This window comes from Dioscorea cayenensis, chromosome 17 (assembly GCF_009730915.1).
Source record: "Dioscorea cayenensis subsp. rotundata cultivar TDr96_F1 chromosome 17, TDr96_F1_v2_PseudoChromosome.rev07_lg8_w22 25.fasta, whole genome shotgun sequence".
Lineage (NCBI taxonomy): Eukaryota > Viridiplantae > Streptophyta > Magnoliopsida > Dioscoreales > Dioscoreaceae > Dioscorea > Dioscorea cayenensis.
Genome location: NC_052487.1, coordinates 8,920,970 through 8,942,251, shown reverse-complemented (window position 1 = coordinate 8,942,251; position 21,282 = coordinate 8,920,970). Strand labels below are relative to the sequence as shown.

At 36.1% G+C, this 21,282-nt stretch overlaps 2 protein-coding genes across 3 annotated transcripts; one reads left to right on the top strand and one right to left on the bottom strand.

Annotated features, from left to right (window-relative positions):
- The first annotated feature begins 1,025 nt into the window (after positions 1–1,025).
- Positions 1,026–10,520, top strand: LOC120281106. Its single transcript, XM_039288031.1, has 8 exons — positions 1,026–1,308; positions 2,177–2,304; positions 5,972–6,031; positions 6,361–6,474; positions 7,228–7,296; positions 7,397–7,477; positions 9,294–9,401; positions 10,333–10,520. Exons 1-8 carry the CDS (start codon positions 1,026–1,028, stop codon positions 10,336–10,338), a joined length of 849 nt encoding a protein of 282 aa, XP_039143965.1. The 3' UTR covers positions 10,339–10,520.
- Positions 10,521–18,458: 7,938 nt separating this feature from the next.
- Positions 18,459–20,843, bottom strand: LOC120280199 (reticulon-like protein B17). 2 transcript variants are annotated; one of them, XM_039286968.1, is made up of 8 exons: positions 20,289–20,843; positions 20,050–20,206; positions 19,877–19,951; positions 19,652–19,793; positions 19,496–19,565; positions 19,334–19,399; positions 19,070–19,192; positions 18,459–18,843 (listed from the first exon to the last, which is right to left on the bottom strand). In XM_039286968.1, exons 1-8 carry the CDS (start codon positions 20,782–20,784, stop codon positions 18,725–18,727), a joined length of 1,248 nt encoding a protein of 415 aa, XP_039142902.1. In that variant the 5' UTR covers positions 20,785–20,843; the 3' UTR covers positions 18,459–18,724. The 2 variants fall into 2 exon arrangements, with proteins under 2 accessions (XP_039142902.1, XP_039142903.1); XM_039286969.1 differs by having other exon boundaries at positions 19,652–19,790; positions 20,289–20,842.
- Positions 20,844–21,282: the final 439 nt, after the last annotated feature.

Sequence of the window (21,282 nt, the reverse complement as noted above, 5' to 3'; positions counted from 1 at the left end):
TTGTGGAGATGGAAGAAAATTAGATAAGTAGGGTTGGGAGAGTTAGAGTTCCTAGTCTTTATATTCCAAATCAAGTTCATGTGTTAACATACCTTTTGAAATTAATAAAATTAATTTTTGTCATATACCCATTTCTTTTTTTAGTTTGTACTCGTTGTTAATCAGAGGTTCCCATTACCTTGTTCCTAATAGAAGTCATGAATTCACAATCACTTAAGATCATAAATAATTTAAATTTGATTTGCAATCTAGTTATTTTTTACTAGTACCTAATAAAGGTTGGGCGAGAATAAAAAAATTCACAATTCCATGTTCAAAATATTATTTATTTATGTAAACTTATGATAAAAAAATAAATTGCATTTTTAAAATCGTACCAGTCACATTTGAATAGTTAATAACCATAATTAATTGTGATTATAATAAATTTATGTATCAAATTTAACTAATTATATAATTTTTAATATGATTACAACTATAGTTTATATTATATTTTATGATTGTTAATTATTATCATATATATATATATATATATATATATATATATATATATATATATATTTTATTATTAAACTCGATTCAACCATACCGTTGAATCTTCGACCCCTAACCTCTAAGTTTGGATAATTAAACCCTTGATTCAACCTTCGACCCCTAGCCTCTGAGTTTGGATAATTAAACCCTTGATTCAACCTTCAACCCCTAACCTCTGAGTTTGGATAATTAAACCCTTGATTCAAACAACAAATAAAGAACACAATGATCTCGTTTTTGCTGTCATTACAAATTTTCTTGTTTTTCTTTGATCTCAATTCATTTCGATTGAAATTTTTGTCTACACCATTCAAATTTATGGTGCATTGCATTTATTTATAATTTATAATTTATAATTTATAATTTTATAATTTAGTCTTTCTAAAAAAAAATCATAATTAATTTAGGAAATCACAAAAATTATTTTAATTTTGTTATTTAATTTTTCTATTAATTTATAGTAACTAATTTGATTAGTTTAAAAGTGATTAATGAACATCATTGAGTTGCTGGACAGGCTCCTTTTCATCATGAACAGCTCGCCGGTACAGCTGCTCCTCCTCACTCTTCTCTCCCTGCAACTCCTCTCCTTAGCTTCTCGACTCCTTCACAAGCCCTTATCTCAGCGTTTCAACGCCGCTCGATCCGTGCTGCTCCTTGTCTCGATCCTCATCTTACTCTCAGCGATCTTCGCCTTTCCGAATGCTGAGCCCTCCAAGGACGTTGCTTTCTCCTCCGAGTTGGAGAAATTGAAGCTCAAGATCGATCATTTGGGTAATTTCCTTAAATTATCTGTATCTTTGTTCCATTTCTTGATTTGATTGGGAGTCCATTCGTGCTTTTTTTCATTATCTCGACGAATTATGATTTTTTTTTGGGACAAAATGGAGATCGAAGTCATGTCCGGCATGCACAGGCGTCGAGTGTTAATATTCCCAACGCACTTGTGCACTATCTTGCGTGAGCTAAGGTCCCAACCTGCCTCCTTGGCAAGGATGTGCACACCCTGTGCAGGGATCCAGTGCCAATGGATGGTTTTAGGTTTTCATTTTCTCCCAATTTTTAGTTTTCTTAGAAGTGTGTCAGAGTTTTAAATTGAATTAGAAAAATATTGATGACTTTAACTTCTTGTAACATTTGATGTTAAATGATATTTTAGTAGATTTTGTGGATATAAGTCTTATTTTACTTAATTTGTTGCTATGAGATTCAAAGTTGAAGCCTTGTTTTCCCTATATTTTTTATCTATTGTTATACAGTTGCTTTTCTAATGTGTTCGTTGTGTGACAGTAGTTAGCTTTTTACTAGGTGTCAGACGGGGTATGTTGGACCACTGAGAATTCAATTGCATGGTAAATTAGAGAATAAGGATTTTGGTTGGTTCATGAGCCATCATAAGGCAATAATAGGGAACTTAATTTGGGATCCCCATTCATTCATTTGCCAAGTATTTGTTTGCATTAAACTTCAGAGTAATTTCATGTCCAATGTTTGTGCTTTATTGAGAAGAAGTGGCTATTTCATCTCAAAAAGGATGAGTTTCTCTGAACTTGATTTTACATTTGCTATGGCACATGAACTAGTCTTTTATGGTTGCGATGATATTTGCAATTCTCACATGTTTCCTTTTAAATGGATGTAGAGTCCATTTTGCAAGAGAATGCTAGAATCTTGAATTCTAAAGCTCATCATCTTGATGAAGAAAAGAAGATGGCTGAGGCATTGGAGCTCAGGATCAATTCTCTAGAAAGATCCTTAGATAGCCTTAAGGTAACACTCTCATTTCATGGGGAAATTGAGTTGCTTGTATTGTTTTACTTAAATATCTCAATATGCTTAGATTTGAAGCATTATTAAGGTAGTCAAATCGAGATTCGAATTGTGAATCGAAATCCTAAATTTGCTAATTGAAAATCATGAATATATATATAACATGATTATATCAACAAAATAAAAAAATAAATTCTAAGTCATGCATTAAACATAAAATAGTTTGGAAGACATTTTCTTAGTTTGAAATCCTGTTTTAAGTTTAGAAGACATTTTCAAGTATTAAGCAGACCAATATATATTTAAAAAAAATATTAGTTATTTCAAAAATAGTTCAGATTCAAAAATTAATAAAATAATAAAAAAGATTTTTTTTCTTAACAAGATTTTTAAGATAACAAATTAATTTGATATTAAAATTTTAAAAAAAGCATTATCTTTTAATTAATCTTTGAATTTGTTTTTGGATAACAAATTTAAAGATTAATTAAATAAGGGCTGATTTGTCTTTTTTTTTTTTTTTATTCAAAACTTATATTAACTAGGAATCGTTAATGTTCTCGATTCATATCGATTCAACTGATTTGGGACCAATTCAAACGATTCTAGATCAATTTCGAATTTTTTATAAGATTCATGGATGAAAAACTGTACGATTCATATCGAGAATCGTACGATTCTAACTACACTGAGCTGCACTATGGATTCTTTCTATTAGCCTTCATTATTCCTCAAGTAGCTTGCATATGTGAACATTGGAAGATCTTTGAAGGCTATTATGGCTTTTATGTCTCTCTTTGTTAGACCATCTTTATAACAAAGTTGGTAGTTAACTATGGTGTAACCTGAAATTAACTAGGTTATGTTACGTGGTTATTTTAACTAAAATCCTCAAATTTAGTTGGTAACAATCTACATGTCTGATGATGCCCAATGGTCATTGAACTTATGACACAGCAACTACTAGAGGGAATCGAGACCATATTTACTATTTACACTACGGCTGTGTTTGATTGCCCTTTTTCCCTGAAAATTTTTTTCACATGTCATTTTCCAGCTAAATAGGCTATTTGTTTGCTAAAATTTTCCGTGGAAAATTATTCCACAAACTCTGTTATGTGATCCTATTTTCCCTCAAATCAGTGCCTCCACCTTGGGAAAAGTTTTCCAGGGAAAATGTAAGGGGCTATGTGAAAAAATAATTGCGAGGATCAAATTCAATGTTTTCCTTTTCTTTGAAATTAAAAAAAATATAAATTATATAACTTGATAATATTTTAAATAAATTTTTTCAGATCAGTGAACAGATCCCGAGGCATTTTGATGGTAAGATTCAATTCCACGTAGCGCTGTTTATAATTAATTGAACTTCGAGTTCTACTCGAACAATTTTAATAATTTTTTAAAAAGTTTTTCATGGAAAATGTGACTTTTTCCAGGGAAAATTGATGCAATCAAACAATAAATGAGGTTTTTTGCATGGATAATGTTACATTTTTGTGGAAAATAAGAGCAATCAAACAACAAAATCTGAATTTTTCATTAAACTTTTTGATTTTCTAGCTAGAAAATAATGCCAATGAAACGACTATTTTTTCAGTTTCCATGGAAAATTTTTCCATGGAAAAAATTTCTTTTCCAGCCATTTTCCATGTTGCCAATCAAACACATCCTACATTTTTCCTTTTTCATTGAGGGAAAAAGAGAATGTAGTTGTGTTGTTGTTGCCGTTGCCCGACTTTAATGCATTCCCTGGCATTGCCCCACATAGAAAGACAGAGTGTGGAGCTCCTATTGCGCCTAAAATCTATATTTCTGCAAAGATGTTACTGAAAAATCAGACAATGAAAGAGCCACTTGCCATTGATGAAGGGAAGTCTTCTGTTGATGTTTTATGAGTTTGGTCTACCTTTAGATGGATGGTTTAGAGTAGAAATCATAAGTGAAGTCATTGAAATGTGAAGCACTTGAACCATAATCAAATTGAATTAAAGAAAATTTGTCATGTCATAAGCATAGGGATAAAGGCCTTTTTTATTTTGTTATAACTTTGTAAGAGAATTATCAAATATGTACCCATACTCATTAAAAATTATGGATTTAAAAAGAAATTGGCAAAGAAACTCATAATAAGGTATATGTTTGATTCACATATGAGCACGGTATTAGTGTTTGTATTGTTTTATGTTTGATGCTTCAATAGACAGCATATAATCTTTTGTTCAGTTACCCGTTTGATTTGCACAAGTACTGGACAAAAAACAAATGTGAAAATTACTGTAATACCCTCTACATTATTATTTGTTTTGCAATTAAAAAATTCGCAGACAATATTTTATGGATTTTTCTTGGCTTTTCCATATTCACTACTTATTTTTTTTATGATTAATAATTATTAGTTCATAATTATATTTTAAATGTTCAAAAATATATTGATTAATAATTAATTACCAAAAATATTTAAAGTAAGAATTTTTTTTTTCAGAATAAAAATCACCAAATTTATTTATTCATAAACTATATAAAATTTTCATGAAAACATTATGATAATGAGACATTGTTGTAATTTTTAATTTTAACTAGGGGTAGTCATGTCTTTTAGTTGTGTAGTCATGTCTTTTTATGATTAATAGTTATTAGTTCATAATTATATTTTTAATGTTCAAAAATATATTGATTAATAATTAATTACCAAAAATATTTAAAGTAACAATTTTTTTTTAGAAAAAAAATCACCAAATTTATTTTTTCATAAACTATATAAAATTTTCATGAAAACATTATGATAATGAGACATTGCCGTAATTTTTAATTTTAACTAGGGGTAGTCATGTCTTTTAGTTGTGTTGTACCTCAGAAAGTTTTTGTACCATGATTTTGAGGATATAAATATTTGATCAATTTGTGCTATACTGAGACACTTTTTATTGTTGTATTCCCATCTTATTTGCAAATCAAAAGAAAAATAAAAAAAGTTGTGCTATATTGTACCTCAAAATTTCGCATATCAAACACAGCCATACTTTCTTTCCCTTGTTGTTGCGGCTGGCCGAGTTTGATTGCATTGGGCCCAATTAAGCGCGGTTCAAAATTGAGTAGTTTAAGCTCAAAATTAGCTCGAAATTTTTGTTCTAGCTTGGATTGAATTCAAGTTTGAAAGCTTCAACGGACTCTACTAAGCTCGAAATTAGAATCGAATGGATTTATTTTTCAGGATTTAAATCCAATTAGATTTTGTTTGAAACTAAAACCTTATTTGTAAAGATAAACAATACAAACTATATATTATTTTCAATATAATTACAAAATATAATAATATTTTATATTATAAATAAATAAAAGATGATAATATATTTATATATTTCAAGCTAGAAAACAAGCTCAAGCTTGGTTCGAAAGTTTGAAATTTTGAGCCAACCTCGAGCTGCTCACACATAACTTGATCAATTAACAACCTTACTTGTGGTTGTCCAAACCGAAGCTATCCGTTGAGGGACATTATATTGGCGGCTGCTTTGCAATTGCCAAAGCCATAATAAGACAAATGGGTTTTTTTTGCATGCTATTATTGGTTTTAATCATATTCTTGTTCATACATTGTGCTTCTATCTTTTGTTACAACTTAGTTGTTAATGAAATTAATGTGATGGGTATTTTCTTGTTTTAGAGATCAGGCTCTTCAGGCTCATCGTATAGTGAAATAAGGATCAGCTCTTTGGAGGAAGAGGTCTCTCTCTCTCTCTCTGTGTGTGTGTGTGTGTGTGTGTGTGTGTGGATATCATGCATATTCAAGTGGCTTTGTAGGTCACATGTATATATTGGCCTCTGAGTGACATTGATATACTGCTTATTGTGACACATGATTCTGAATGACAAATGAAACTAAAGAAGATGCTTCTTGTGCATCATGCATAGCTTGGTTTTTGTGTGTGTGTTTGTGCATGTGCATTTACCTGCTTGTGAGCTTCTCCTTATTGTCTTATAATTTTTTTTTGCAAGGCATATTTCCTTTTAAAGCACATATTTATTTATATCATTTGTTGCTGTTTTGATTAGGTTCAACTACTATGGGCAGAATCAAGGGGGAACAATTTTGATATTCATATGTTAGAATCTAAAGTGGTAGATGCAGTGAAAAATTTAGAAGCTGTTGCTTCTGCAGTAGATAAGGTCTGTTTTTCTTCATTCTTGTTTAGCTTGATTGGATCAACTCATTAGATTCTGAATGTTGAAGTTTGTTGCATTGATTCCTATGTGTAGTTTAATGAAGGGTAATTTCTTTTTTATTTGAATTCTTTAATTTGTTTATTTAACAGCTCTGAATATGGTATTAACTGATGCTCTAAAAGAGCCAAATTAAAGAGGAGGAAGAGGCACACGTTTGTCTTAAATCAGATTAATCCAAAATTAAGTTTTTTGGAAATGTCTATGAATGTTTCAATCTACAATAAAGGCTAAATATTGTTGAAAATAGGCATGATAACCCCTACCTCCTGCATTTTAGCCACAATTGCTGTTAACTTATACCTATAAGAACTTTAGTTTAATATACAACTTATATAGTGTTCTAAGAAAACCTGAGCAACGTTTTCTATCTTGGCAGTCCAATTTTGAACTCAAAATCTGACTTGACCTCCGCTTACGTGAGTAGAAAACCCAAGGCTAAGACTTGGCCATATAAAACTGTTTTGCAACCTTGAGCCTTTCTTTTGTTTAGAAATGTGATACTTTCCTCAGTGTCAAATTTTGGGAGCAAGGCTTTGAAAAAGATCTCAACTATTCATATTCTATAATCTGAAGGATAACTTTTTAAATTGAAATATTGTATTTGCTGTGTAACCAGTCCTGTTATGTAATCAACTGGATAACTTTTTAAATTGGAAGATTGTATTTGCTTTATAACTATTAGTGTTCTATCATCAGCTGGATAACATAGTCACAGAACAGTGGATTCAGATACAACAACTTGAGCAAGCACTCCAAATGGCAAAGGTATTTTTTTCATTGTATTCTAATAATTATAGTTTAATGCAAATGTCTTTGGAATTGATAAGAATTAAGGCTTCTTTGGTTACTGCTTGTTTCTTGATAGATAAAGGTGGCAAAAGTTCACAAAAGAAGTTCATCAAAGTTTCAGAGCAAAGGAAAAAATATCAAGGGCAAAATATCAGAGGTATTTTAACATTTATTGCTTAAAAACTTATCTTCTTTATTTTTAGGCATGGTAGAGAGTTGTTGGCTTTATTTAAACAAAAAAGCTTCTAATACTTTTATGTATGGATGTACCTGTATATCAAAAAGAGTTGGAATTATATTAATGTTTCAGAGGGAGAACTTTTATATGAAATTGAACAAATTTTGACTTAATAAATGTAAACCAAAATAAATATTTTAAAATTGAAAAGTTACTTTTCTCCTTAATGATTGTTGTTTGTTAATATTGTTAAGTTTTTACATTTTGTTTGTTAAATATATTAATTTAAAAATTAAATCTTGTCAGGGGTGCCTATGCAGTTTTTAGTTGGATCTTTTGGATAACCCCACAACCAAATTTAGTACTATGTTGAAGGACTTGCCACATGAAAATAAAAGCTAAAAAAACTTGAAGTAGAACAAGAATTGGAATAACAGAACTAGGAGGCAAGTGATACATTCTTTGATGTCCCTTGGATGACCACACCAGATTCTACTTGGTTTTCTATCTTCCCTACATGCCTGGCTGGGTCATCTCTCCTTTGGCAATGGGTGGTTTACCTAGATCTAGCTTTTGTATCAAACTTGCAGATGGATTAGAACCAAGAATTTGACCAGCAAAACTAAAAGGTATAATAAAACATTCTTTGAGGTAGCTTGGATGATAACAATGGTTATTATATGATTTTCTAGCTTTTCCATGTGTCTGGACCTTTTTTTTTTCTTTTCTGATGACGGGTCATCTTTCCACTGGACAAAGGTGGTTTATTTACGTTTTGCGACAAGAAAATAAAAGCTGAAAAATTTGAGGAGAATTATAACAAAGATTTTGAATAACTGAACTACAGAGGAAGATAAAACATTTTTTAAGTATCTTCGATGACCATGATTACGTGCCTGGACTCTTTTGATTATGGGTCATCTTTTCCTTTGCCAAAAGGTTGTTTATTTTTATCCAGGATTTTTCAGGATTGATGAGTATGATGAGTTTGCTTAAAGTAACAACAGATTGCTAACTTGAAGACAAATGGACCGGGAACATATTTACACTTGGCTAAAGGTCTTATAAAGAATCTTGATTATCTCCTTTTCTTTGCCCCACCACTTAATAATTAGTTATTTATGGAAGGTCTAAAATAGGAATTTAATGATTAGTTTGAGTGAAGCGCCTTTTCTTTTATAATGTTGACTCCTTTGATGAAGACATCAGGTCATGTTCTGTGTCCTGAATTAGTTGGTAGATACCTTCTCTGGCACATAATATTATTTGTCAGAGACATATCTTCTAAAAATAGGCACCTTAGTCTGATGCATACTGTCTCCTAAAAGTAGGCACCATAACTAATATAACTAATGTTGTTTTAGAATTCTCACTTTCTTTATAACTTCATTCAATTATAATTATTATAATTATAATTTACTACTACTACTATTATTTCATCAAAGCCTCTGAATCATTGAATACAAAAGATATCATGATAGAAAAAGAAATCAAGTTGAAGTTGAAAATTCATAGGCTTTTGATCAGAGAATATCTTCGGAGCTCATGACATGAAATTCAGTAATAAAACTAAAGCAGTAGCTTAATTAGATTGATGAGCAGTAATACTTATTGGATCATTTAAGAATTGTGATAGAAATGTGTTTACCTTGTTTCTTACATGGAGACGTGAGTCTCTCTATTCTGTATCCTTCTCCTGGAAGCCTCTCCATATTGTTCTGGACCCCTAACTTCATGGTGAAATTTATAGTTAATTCCTTTGCTCACTTTCTGACTCTGTGCACTGTTCATGAAGGGAATATTTAATCCTTTCCAAGAAGTAGTTTGCTTGCCTGATTCCTTTTCACTAGGGAATCCTGTCTCAAGCTCACTTATGTCTCAACTTCTAGATCTTCACTACGAGGTATTCATCTTAGTAATTTTCTCAATGTTTGTTGAAAAATGGTTTCTTACGCATATAGTATGGTTTTTATTTGAAGAAAAAACATAACATTTTGAATTTATACAAATCTGAAGTCAAACTTTGCAAATAAATATCTCTAATTTATTTTGTGATATATAAAATCATTATAAAAAGCATTTGGCAAAGTTAAAAAAAGTTAAAATCAATCTTTCTTTTGCATTGTAATACCGCAATGGATGGATACAAATTACAACGGGGTTAGTGTTAGCCTCCTGCTTGGTGGTGTTCTCAAAGGCAGTTAACCCCTCGAAGGTGTGTTACAGGGGCGCTAGAATGTTGATCTAATGAGCAATATATATGATATTATCCTGTAGAATAGATGAAAATATTGGCAAAATGGTCTGGTAATTGCTACCTTTTCTCTGGCACCATTGTATATGCAACAATTATTATGTTCAATTTTGAAGAACTGCTTGTCTCTGATGGGTTAAGGTCTCTTGATGAACACCTAATTCATGTGAGGATTAAGGTCTGTGAAGTTCATAGATGTCATTTTGTGGGCTGGAATTACTTCATCTGTATCTTTTACTCTGAAGAAAGCTTGTTTTAAGTAACCCATAACAACTATGAGGTTTTGACTAAAAGAATCTAAAGCCTATATAAGGATGTTGCTAAGAATTAATGGATATTAGATGTTGTTCCACCTGAGAAGGATTATTGTTCTTTTGAGATATCTGCAACTATTGCATTCAGTATGTTTTCACCATTAATGAAAAGCCATCAGCTTAGTCTTTTATAGTATGTTCACAGTAGGAGCTTTTGACACACATGCTGAAACATCAAGTTCTTCAGTTATCTGACTTGTGTTTAAATACATGCATATTTTGAAAGTAACTAGTTTTTTTTCTCCCTCTTTCACTGTTTCCAAAAGAGGTAGGGAAAGGACTCTCAGATAGAAAAGATTGGCCGTGCTTGCCCCATGCTTTTGGCAGAGTTCAGATTACATATGTTTCACAAAGAGTTCCAGAAAACCAATCCTTTTGTTTGCATATGTTTATAGAATTTGTTGGAAAAATGTACACTAATTTTTTTTAATTAATACCATTTTTATTTGCAACAGGATAGCTGGTATTTCGTTTTCTTTAAAAGTCGAAGTCAAGGGTTTGAATCTTACAACACCTATTGATTACTTCAATAGGTGTTGTAAGATTAAATACTAAGTTGGTATTTCTTTTTACTGTCTTCAATAGGCCCTCATTCAAATCATCACAATGTAGGCTTCTGATGTTAGTAATGCTAAAAGAGAAAGAATCATCCATAACATTAATACTAAGTTCCCTAAAAGGAATACAGTAACAGCAAAAGTCATGTCTGATTTGCATTACAATAAAGTTTGAATCTGGTGAGAGAAATGGTGATATAAGATAAGCTATGAGCTAAGGAATTAATAACAACAGAAATGTGGAAGTATGCACAAAAGGAAAATAGTGAAAAGAAAAAAACATCTATTTGAACAGATGGAAAGGAATCACCAGAGAAAGAAATGTGCTACAAATTACAGTAAAAAGACAAAGATACAGAGCATGTATAGCCTGGTTCCATATCAAAGAATTGAAGAATATTGCACATATCCACTCTCTCCAAATCCTAAAGGGTGAAAATCAATGTATTGAAATGAACATCTCCTTTCTCAGAACCTTTTCTGCCAATTTAACCACAACAAGATAATTGCTTTAAGGCTTCAAGGCATTAAATAAAAAAGTTAAAGGAGTGGAACTTTCAGACATCCAATTATGGTAAGTTAGAAAAAATAAAATGCATGTTTTGAATCAGAAAAGAAGGAAAGAAAGAAGCAATTATGGTAAGTTAGAAAAAATAAAATGCATGTTTTGAATCAGAAAAGAAGGAAAGAAAGAAGCAATTATGGTAAGTTAGAAAAAATAAAATGCATGTTTTGGATCAGAAAAGAAGGAAAGAAAGAAGCCTTTATACATGCCACGCCAAATAATAAATGCATCACTTAATAATTATAGATTTAACGATAGAAGGAACTAGACCACAGTCAACCAAATGAAATCACTCAATAATAAATGCATCTCTCACCATAATCAGAAAAAGAAAGTAACGATGAGCGGAGGCCAACCCCCCTCCTCTTTCCTTTCTGATCCTCATAACAAGTCCTGGTCACAAATAGCTTCGTCTCTTACTTGGACAATCAACAACTCTCCCCTTCACAATGAACAACTTCTGAACAAGCTTAAGGCGTCCACCACTAGCTTCATCAAACTTGATGTTGAGGCTATCGGTCGTGGCTGAAGGAAATTTCAACATGCTTTGTACGAGAAATTATTTGGAAAACCCCCACCGTTCGACCAAGTGAAATACACTCTCCTTTCAAAATGGCCAGAATTTGGTGAAATATTTATTTCGGATTTACCAAACGGCTTTCTCTTGATCAGATGCTCTACAGAACTTGCAATGAAGCATATTCTCCTTGGAGGTCCCTGATCAGTTAATGGTATCATATTGCAATTGTTTCTTTGGAAGCCTTTTTTTGAGCCAACCTTCGCCCAGCTCAACACCGCCGCCATCTGGGTGCAGTTCCACAATCTCCCGGTCGAGTGCTGGGTCCCCCCTTGCTATGGCAAGTGGGGGCCAACCCCCCCCCCCTTTTCCCTTCTGATCCTCATAACAAGTCCTGGTCACAAATAGCTTCGTCTCTTACTCAGACAATCAACAACTCTCCCCTTCACAATGAACAACTTCTGAACAAGCTTAAGGCGTCCACCACTAGCTTCATCAAACTTGATGTTGAGGCTATCGGTCGTGGCTGGAGGAAATTTCAACATGCTTTGTACGGGAAATTATTTGGAAAGCCCCCACCGTTCGACCAAGTGAAATACACTCTCCTTTCAAAATGGGCAGAAGTTGGTGAAATATTTATTTCGGATTTACCAAACGGCTTTCTCTTGATCAGATGCTCTACAGAACTTGCAATGAAGCATATTCTCCTTGGAGGTCCCTGATCAGTTAATGGTATCATATTGCAATTGTCTCCTTGGAAGCCTTTTTTTGAGCCAACCTTCGCCCAGCTCAACACCGCCGCCATCTGGATGCAGTTCCACAATCTCCCGGTCGAGTGCTGGGATGGTGAAACTCTTGAAACAATTGCTGGTAACTTCGGTAACCTCATCAAAATCGACGAGTTTACATCTTCACTGGCTGGATCGAGGTTTGCCCGTGTCTACATTGAGAGTGACCTCTCTAAACCCCTTTGCCGGGGGTTTTGGCTAGGGGATGATCTTCATCGAGTGTTTGTCGTCGTAATGTATGAACGGTTGCCGATCTTCTGTTACAACTGTGGACTAGTGGGCCATGGGAGTAAGTCATGCGCTCGTTCTGAGTCATTGGGTGCCGGTGGTATCCAGCTGCCCACTCATGATGTGCGAGTGCCGGTGGAGGATTCCACCCAGGCCGCCGATGATAACGATCAGCAAATGGACATCTTTGATCCCCCCTCTAAAGCATTCATTTGACAATTCTCCCATGTCAGAGCAGCCTTTGCTGGAGACAGCATATGGGCCATGGCTACTGGTTTCTTACCGGCGGGGCAGGGCTCGAGGCCGTGGTGATGCTTCTCGTGCTTATCACGTACCCTTGAGACCCGTAGCCGACTCAAGTGTCATTGCCGTTGAATCCCGAGACCTTGTTTCCCGTAGTCCACGTGGCGGTAGAAGCTTGGCAAACAGAGGGCGGTTCCTTGGCTCGCACACCAGCCATCGCATCCCTATCTCTGACATTCCAGATGCTTCCCCCACTAACCCTTGTCTAGTCAATCCTGCCATTGATTCATCCCTTGAGATCATCTCCCCCACTCTTAGGAACGTTGCCCTTGATGTGGCCCCTTCCCCAGGCATTGAGCCAGCCCCTAATGGCAGCTTTCCGTCTGACTCCTCCATTCATCTTTCTCTCAGTCACACTGCTCTAGACGTTGGAAAAACCAAAAACTTTATTCGCCCCTCTTCCCCTCCACCTATTCTTCGTTCTTCATTGCAGGACCCTTCTCCTCTTACCTGCACTGGCGATCAGTCTCATGTTACTTTAGTGGATAAAGTTTCCTCAGCTCTAGACCCCGGTACCATGGAGGAGGACGATACCGACGGTGAAGATCTCTCAAAGGATGAAGATGAAGAAATGTCCGAAGACGGAGGCCCAGATGATGCCATGACTCTCATTCAGTACCAAGAGGAAGCCAGAAGGGACCCTAATTAGGAAAAATCCTCAGTCCAGCGAGGTGTCGCTGAAGAAGGGGAGAGTGGAGGCGGAAAGGTCCTGCTCCTAATCTTTCTATCCTCTGTTCTCAGGCTCTTTGCTTTTCCGTGTTTGGATGTTCATGTTCCTTATCTTCATGCATATTATTATTATGAATACTGCTAAAATCTTGTGTTGGAATTGCAGGAGTATCTCTGCTAAAGATACCTATTCTAGGGTTTTCAGGCTTATTAGAACCATCAAACCGCTCATTGATTGTCTGGTGGAGACTCGGGCTGATTTGGATCAATTTGATCGTTTCCGTAACAAAATCCCTAGGAGATGGTAGTGGGCTGCAATTTTGTCTGATGGGCTTTCAGGAGGAATTATCGTCATCTGGAATCCAATCATTGGTAAGGTCACTCCTGTCGTTTCTTCTCGTCGTGCTTTGCATTTGATTGTGACTACCTAGTCCTCAATAAGTTTTATTATCTCGGTGGTTTACAATTTTCTTAAGTGTCGTAGCCAATGTCTTCTTTGGCAGGAATTATCTAGAATTAACGGCATTGGCTTTCCTTGGTTAGCTCTGGAGATTTTAACTCTATTCTCTCTAGAACTGAACATAAGGGTGGCCCGTTTTCTTATTATATTCGTAAATCGAGATTTTTCCTTGAGTTTGTTAATAATAATAATCTTCTGGACTTAAAATTCTCTGGTTCCCCTTACACATGGTGCAACAATCAGCTTGGTACAGCTCGTCGCTGGGCTAGGCTTGATCGATGTCTGGTAAACATTAAGTGGAATGATACTTTTAAGTCCTATAATCTTAAACATCTCTCTCGCTCTTTTTCCTATCATTCCCCTTTATTTCTTTCGATCAGTTTTTTCCACTATCATCGTAAAAATGTTTTTAGGTTTGAAAATTTTCGGTTTGAGTTCTTGGGCTGTCATAACGCTGTTAAAAAGGCATGTTGTTTTCCCCCTCATGGTAACCCCTTGCATGCCTTTAATCACCTACTTTCTTGTACTCGCTCTAATTTGAAGATTTGGAGTTCTTCTGGTTTAAATGACTTAGATTCTTCTATTGTCCGCATTGAAGATTCCATCAATAATCTTGAAAATACTGATCTTGATATCTATCCTTATAACATCTTGATTGATCATTATGCTAAACTCTCAGCTCTTCAGCAATAGTGTAACATTAAATGGGCCCAGCGGGCCCGACTTCAGTGGATTAAAGATGGTGACAGAAACACTCAATTCCTTCATTCTATTTTTCGTTTTCGTGCGCACACTAACTTTATTTCGCAGATCGAAGACCTCAATGGCAATATTTATAGTGAGCCGTCCGAAATTGATCAAGCTTTCCTCAACTATTATACACATCTTTGGAATACTCCTCAAAATGCTGACTTGAACATTATAGAAGCTTTGCCTCCCGATCTTCTCCGTCTCTCTGACTCGGATAATTTCACCCTTATTCAGGAGGTCACTATTGAGGAAGTTTACCTGACTCTGTTTGATCTCCCCACAGGTAAGTCCCTTGGTCCCGACGAGTTTAACGTGGAATTTTATCGGAACTTTTGGCATGTTATTGGCGACCATCCATCTGCAGCCATTCAGTTATTTTTTAACTCTTCGACTTTGCCTTCTTCTTGGGGAAAAACATTCATCACTCTTATCCCTAAAAAAGAGAATCCTAAACTTGTTTATGATTTTAGACCGATATCTCTTTGCAATGTTTGTTTTAAGATTATCTCTAAAATTCTTGCTAATCGTCTTAAAAAGGTTATTTCCAAAATTATTGGTGTTGAGCAAGTTGGTTTTGTGAATGGCCGTTGTTCTTTTGACAATATAATTACTGTGCAAGAGGTTTCCCATTCGGTCGAAAATGATACCTCTACCCCCCTAGGATGATGATTAAGTTTGATATCAAAAAGGCCTACGATACCCTCAATTTGAGTGCAATTCTTGCTATTCTCTCTAAAATAAATTTTCACCCAATTTGGATTTCTTGGATTTCCACTTGTCTTCGATCTAGTTCTTTCTCTCTTCTTATTAATGGTATTCCTTCTCCTTGGTTCTCATCCTCTCGTGGAGTTCGTCAAGGTGATTCAATTTCCTCTTACCTCTTTATCTTAGTTTCCCAAACCCTCACTACCTTGCATAATTTTGGTATGCACAATAACCTTATTCCTGGTTTTAAGGCTAGCTTGCGTTACAATTTTAATCATTTGATGTACGCTGACGACTGGATTTTAATCACTCAGGACTCTCGTTGGGTTGCTAGAAATATCAACCTCTGTGGATTTTAATCACTCAGGACTCTCGTTGGGTTGCTAGAAATATCAACCTCTGTATGTCAATTCCTCCCACTAAATGTTCTTGGTTTTTTCGGGGCCTTTGCCACTCAGCCATTTTCATTAAGAGTAATGCTATATAGAGTGAAGCAATCACACGAACCAGCCACACAACTGATGTGGTTGGTGACGTGTCAAATTATTATTTTTTAAATTAAAAAAAAAATGAGAAAGTAAAAAAAGACACACGACTCTCTCTCTCTCTCTCTCTCTCTCTCTCTCTCTCTCTCTCTCCATCACACACACTCTCTCTCTCGTGTGGCTCTCTCCCAGTCTTGGCTGTTGCTTCCCTCTCCCGCTGCCGCTTCCCTTCCCCGCTCCAGGCCGCAGCTTTCTTCCACCGTTCAAGCCGCCGCCTCCCTCCCTAGCTCCCGGCCACTGTTCAGGCAGTGGGGGAGGGAGGAGGCGGCCTAATCGGGGGCTGGGAATGGGGGAGGTAGGCGGCGGCCTAAACAAGGGCCAGGAGCGGGTGAGGAAAGCGGAGGCCGGCTGCGGGGGAAGGAAGCGACGACAGGGAGCGGGGAAGGGAAGTGGCGGTGGAGGAGGGAAGCGGCGGCTAGGATTGGGAGACAGCCACACGAGAGAGAGAGTGTGTGATGGAGAGAGAGAGTCGTGTGTGATGGAGAGAGAGAGAGAGAGTCGTGTCTTTTTTTTACTTTCTCAATTTTTTTTAATTAAAAAAATAATAATTTGACACGTCACCAGCCACATCGGTTGTGTGGCTGGTTCGTGTGATTGCTTCGCTCTATATAGCATTACTCTTTCATTAAACAACAATGCAAATTGAATACGGTGAACCCAGATAAAGCCTCTCTTCTTTGGGACCCTTGGTGTTTTGATATTCTGGGTGCTCTGATGCCAACTTACATTAATATGAATATTGATTTCAATCATATTACACTCAATGATCTGGTTTTGGATAATCAATGGGATAACCTGGGTGTCAATGATATTTTTGGTGGTGTGCTTGATAATTCTAACCTTTCTTTAGCTAATGTGGATTATGATTCTGAGAATCATTGGGGTTGGCAACCTAAGTCCAATTGTCACAAAATTTCTTCAGCTGTATACCATTTTTTTAACAAAGAATTATTTTTTGCTGATAGTTGGATGGGTTGGAAATTATTGTGGCATATTCCGGTTGCTCCTTGTGTAAAGCATTTTATTTGGCTATGTTTACATGGACGTCTCTCCACCACTGCATTACTCCACCGTTTGAACTTGGGACCTGACAATGATTATATTTTCTGTGGGTTACAACGGGAGACTGTGGATCATCTATTTGGTGGTTGTACTAGCACTCAATAGGTCTGGAACATTATTAATCTTAGAGAAAACTTGTGTTTTAGCTGGTCAGGTGGTTTCTCTTCTGCAGAATGGATCATTTACTTTCAACATTCCAGACATTGTCTGGCCCTTATAGCTACCGGGGCCTGGTTTATTTGGAGGAGTGGGTGCAATGCTATATTCAACAACATCAGTCCTAATTTTGCAGTCATTGCTAGCAAAGCCATTGCTCATGCTAGAGAATTCTCCAACAGCTTGAGTGATCCCATTGGCAAAAGTTAATCTTGAATAACTTCACTCTTGCAGACGGCCACTTCGTTTTCACTCATGCTATTTCTAACACCAGCACGCAGGTAAGGTTATGGGGTTTTTCATTGTGAATGCTTATTATCGTATTTCTCTTGCAGGTTGTTTCTCTCAGCACATGGATAATAATTCTTCAGACATTCTGTTGGCCTTTGAAGTTGCTCTTCAGTCGGCTTTAGAATATCGGATGCAAGTTCGTCACATTTTCACTGATCACATTAATGCTACCGATGTCATCGAGAACCCCAATCATTGCTTGTCTTGGCGATTTCATGCTCAGATTTCCAATTTAAATTTCTTGATGTATATATTTAACCGGCCCAGGATTCACCAGATCCCTTCTGCTTGGATGCAACCAGCTATCAATCTTGCATCTTTGGGTTTTCAACATCGCCACCTTAATCTGTTCCTCTTTGAAAGAGACTTGCCTTACTGATCTTGAAATCTCTTTGTACTTTCAGTTTTGTTTTGTGTAGTTGGTTTCAGTCTTAATTTCAATAAAATCAGCTTCTTACTTTGGGAAGTTCCTTTCCCAAAAACTAAAAAAAATAAAAAAAAAAAAATCCCAAAATCACAACTTTCTCCCTCAAAGTCCAATGCAAATGCATTCTAAAGAACCGAGGGAAAGAATAATCTTATTTGGGCACAACCCTTTTGCATTGATTTCTTTATAAAAAAATGAGCACAACCTTGAAAATAAGTCACACAAAACGCAGTCCTACTGGATTAGTTCCAAATATGCAGATAATGACCAGAATACATATAAAATAAAATGTGAATACAAATGCTTAGCGTGGCTTGCAGAGAGTTGTAATTATACACCATATAGAACTTGATAACTAGTAAGAAACAATGACAACAATACATATGCTTAGCGTGGCTTGCAGAGAGTTGTAATTATACACCATAAAGAACTTGATAACATATAAGAAACAATGACAACAATACATATGCTTAGCGTGGCTTGCAGAGAGTTGTAATTATACACCATAAAGAACTTGATAACTAGTAAGAAACAATGACAACAATTTTCACATATTAATATATCCCGCAAAGTAATTAAGAAGATTTCAGAAATATTAGTTGATTATTGGTTGATTTTCTCGAGTTGCATACTATCTATTCCACCAACTCTAGTGCTTCTTGTTGCTCTCCTTCCGGCATTTCCTTTTTGTCCTTATCTTCTCCAACGAGTAGTTGTTGATGGTGATAACGAAGCATCACAATGGAGAAGAATGCTGCAAGAGAATTCTAGTAAATATTGATCATTGTGGACCACAAAGTGAAGCAAAAGAATTCTACTTAATATCAACATGATTTTTTTTTTATTGATAAAAACCGCGATTTTACTCACTAAAAGCTGACTGAATTGTTGTTTCTAAAGATATGAAACCTTTTCGCCTGTCGATTTTCTCTTTGTATATTTATTTCATGCGAAATATTCTATGCATGATGTAACATTACCTACAAAGATGCGCGCCTTGATACTGAGCAGATTCCATAGTAGAATGGCTGCCGATCCCCCTGCAAATTTCTTGTGCTGGCAAGACCTCCATGCTTCACAGATATGGTTCCTTATATTTTCAGCTGGTTCATAAAGGAACGTTAACTAAAGGTCAAAATTTGAATCAACTTGGTGGAAATAAAATAGCAGGCAAAAGGATTCATGTTCACATTCTGGATAAATCAGATGAAGACTCATGTATGACATGCAATCTGAGAACTAACCTTTTTTATGTATCTGCTGGGAGTAACAAGCCAAGAGTTTCGGAACAGTAAAAAGCAGGAAAAATCCTAGAAAAATTGAAGAAAAACAAGTGCATGACTTCATAAAAATGCAGCAGCAAACTACAAAGAGTTGAAAGATTAATTGGTTTATGCAATACAAACCAGTTGCAGAAATCCTCCATGGTGTTATCAGATGACCGAATTTAGCTCCAAAAATAAAAACAGGTACCACCTGAAACCAAGAAAATTAAAATGTGAACAGGAAGACTTTGGATCAGATCAGAGGAGAAAACCGGAAACAAATTAAAAGGCACTTGCTTTGAGAGTCATCAATGGCTCTCCAGAGAAAACTCCTTGGGCCTTCACCAGTGCAGCATTAGCAAGTGGTAAAACTACTCGAGAAACTCGAAGAACATCATCTTCTGTCAGCTTGAATACCCCTCTCATCTTCTGCTTGCTGCTTTAATTTAGCACCATACAATGAGCAATCTTGTTCAATTAAGTAACTAGAAATCAGCCGAAACTAATGAACAAAATATGCACCTTCGGGAGAAAGAGTCACAGAAGAAGGCAATGGCCAAAACCAAGATACACAGATGAGAAATGGCGGTGATAAAGCTGTAATTGTTCGAAGAAGAAGAAGAAGAAGAAAAAAGAAGTTCAATTTAATTACTTAAAAACGAATCAAGACAAAATACTTGAAAAGCAAACCTAACCTGAAGCTGAAATCCCTGGAAAACCAAGAAGACAGAAAAAACACTGATCCTAAACCAAACCAAAATGAGGATTTGGCAACATTTTTCCACATTATCAGCTCCAAAATCATTTCCAGCAAACCATCAAAGCTGCTGCAGCAATCCTCATCAACAATCCCTGCAATCAAAACAAGAAGAATCAGAAGGGGGTAAAGAACGATGAATCACAGAACAATCAGAAGAGAAAAATGGAGGCGCACTGGGCACTGGAATACTAATAGGAGGAGGAGGAGGAGGAATAGGAGGGGGAGAGACAAGGATCATCCTCTCCTTGCGGGAGACCTTGGGCTTGGTACTCTGCCTGCGCTTCCTCGGCTTAGCAACATCATCATCGATGCCGCAACCAAAATCTCTATCATCCCTGATGATCTCCTTCTCCAGCCGCCTGCGCGCGCGGCGAGCGCTGCGGGGGGATGCGCAGGTTGTCGGGAGCTGGTTGGAGCTCTTGCTCTTCTTGCGGGGAATGACGTTGGGGATGGGTTCCGGGAGGTCTTGGGAGGGCTGAGGGAGGAGTTTGGGATGGTGGAAAGAGGAGGGTGGGGAGAGGAGGAGGAGGTCTTGGAGTGAGGAATTGATTGGGGATGAGGGGTCGATGGGGTGGTCGAAGGAGTGGGCGAGCCGGGAGGAGGATCTGGGGCGGAGGCGAGGGTCGGAGCGGTGGGAAGGCGGAGTTGAATGGCCGGAGGAGGAGTCCATGGATTTTGGTTGAGAGAATAGTGACGATGGTGTAGCAGTCAGCAGAGGGAGTACTAATAATATTGAGTTTGATGAATGAATGAGAGATATGACCGTTGGAAAGGTAGCGTTTTATATTTATTTTTTTAAATTTTTTTTCAGGGTTTTGAATCTTTTGTTATGTACAAACCATGATGTATGAAAATTTCTAAGTGTTTTTTTTTTCTTTTGCCAAGATGGGCATTTTTGATTTTCTTTTATTTTAACTACCTAAATGGCCCTAGAGCCAGGGCCAAGCAAAGAAAATATTGAATTTTTTTCACTTCCATCCTTTTTTTAATTATTAAAGTGTTTTTTTTTCAACTTTATTTTTTAAAAAGGGAAGTCCTTAAAAGTCCTTCCACAATTTACAGTTTCCGTGAAAGTCCCTTAAAGCTTTCTGTTTCCTCCAAGGTCCCTCCTTTTCAAAATAAATCCAATCAAACCCTAATGGCAGAAACAGGCGTTAAGATGTTGTTA

Coding starts and splice junctions, on each gene's coding strand:
- LOC120281106 (XM_039288031.1), top strand. CDS start 1,026: ATGAACATCATTGAGTTGCTGGACAGGCTCCTTTTCATCATGAACAGC. Junction 6,032..6,360: donor TCAGCTCTTTGGAGGAAGAG/GTCTCTCTCTCT, acceptor TGTTTTGATTAG/GTTCAACTACTATGGGCAGA. Junction 7,478..9,293: donor TCAAGGGCAAAATATCAGAG/GTATTTTAACAT, acceptor CTGTTCATGAAG/GGAATATTTAATCCTTTCCA.
- LOC120280199 (XM_039286968.1), bottom strand. CDS start 20,784: ATGGACTCCTCCTCCGGCCATTCAACTCCGCCTTCCCACCGCTCCGAC. Junction 19,566..19,651: donor AGCCATTGATGACTCTCAAA/GCAAGTGCCTTT, acceptor TCTTGGTTTCAG/GTGGTACCTGTTTTTATTTT. Junction 19,193..19,333: donor CCAGCAGATACATAAAAAAG/GTTAGTTCTCAG, acceptor TTTATGAACCAG/CTGAAAATATAAGGAACCAT.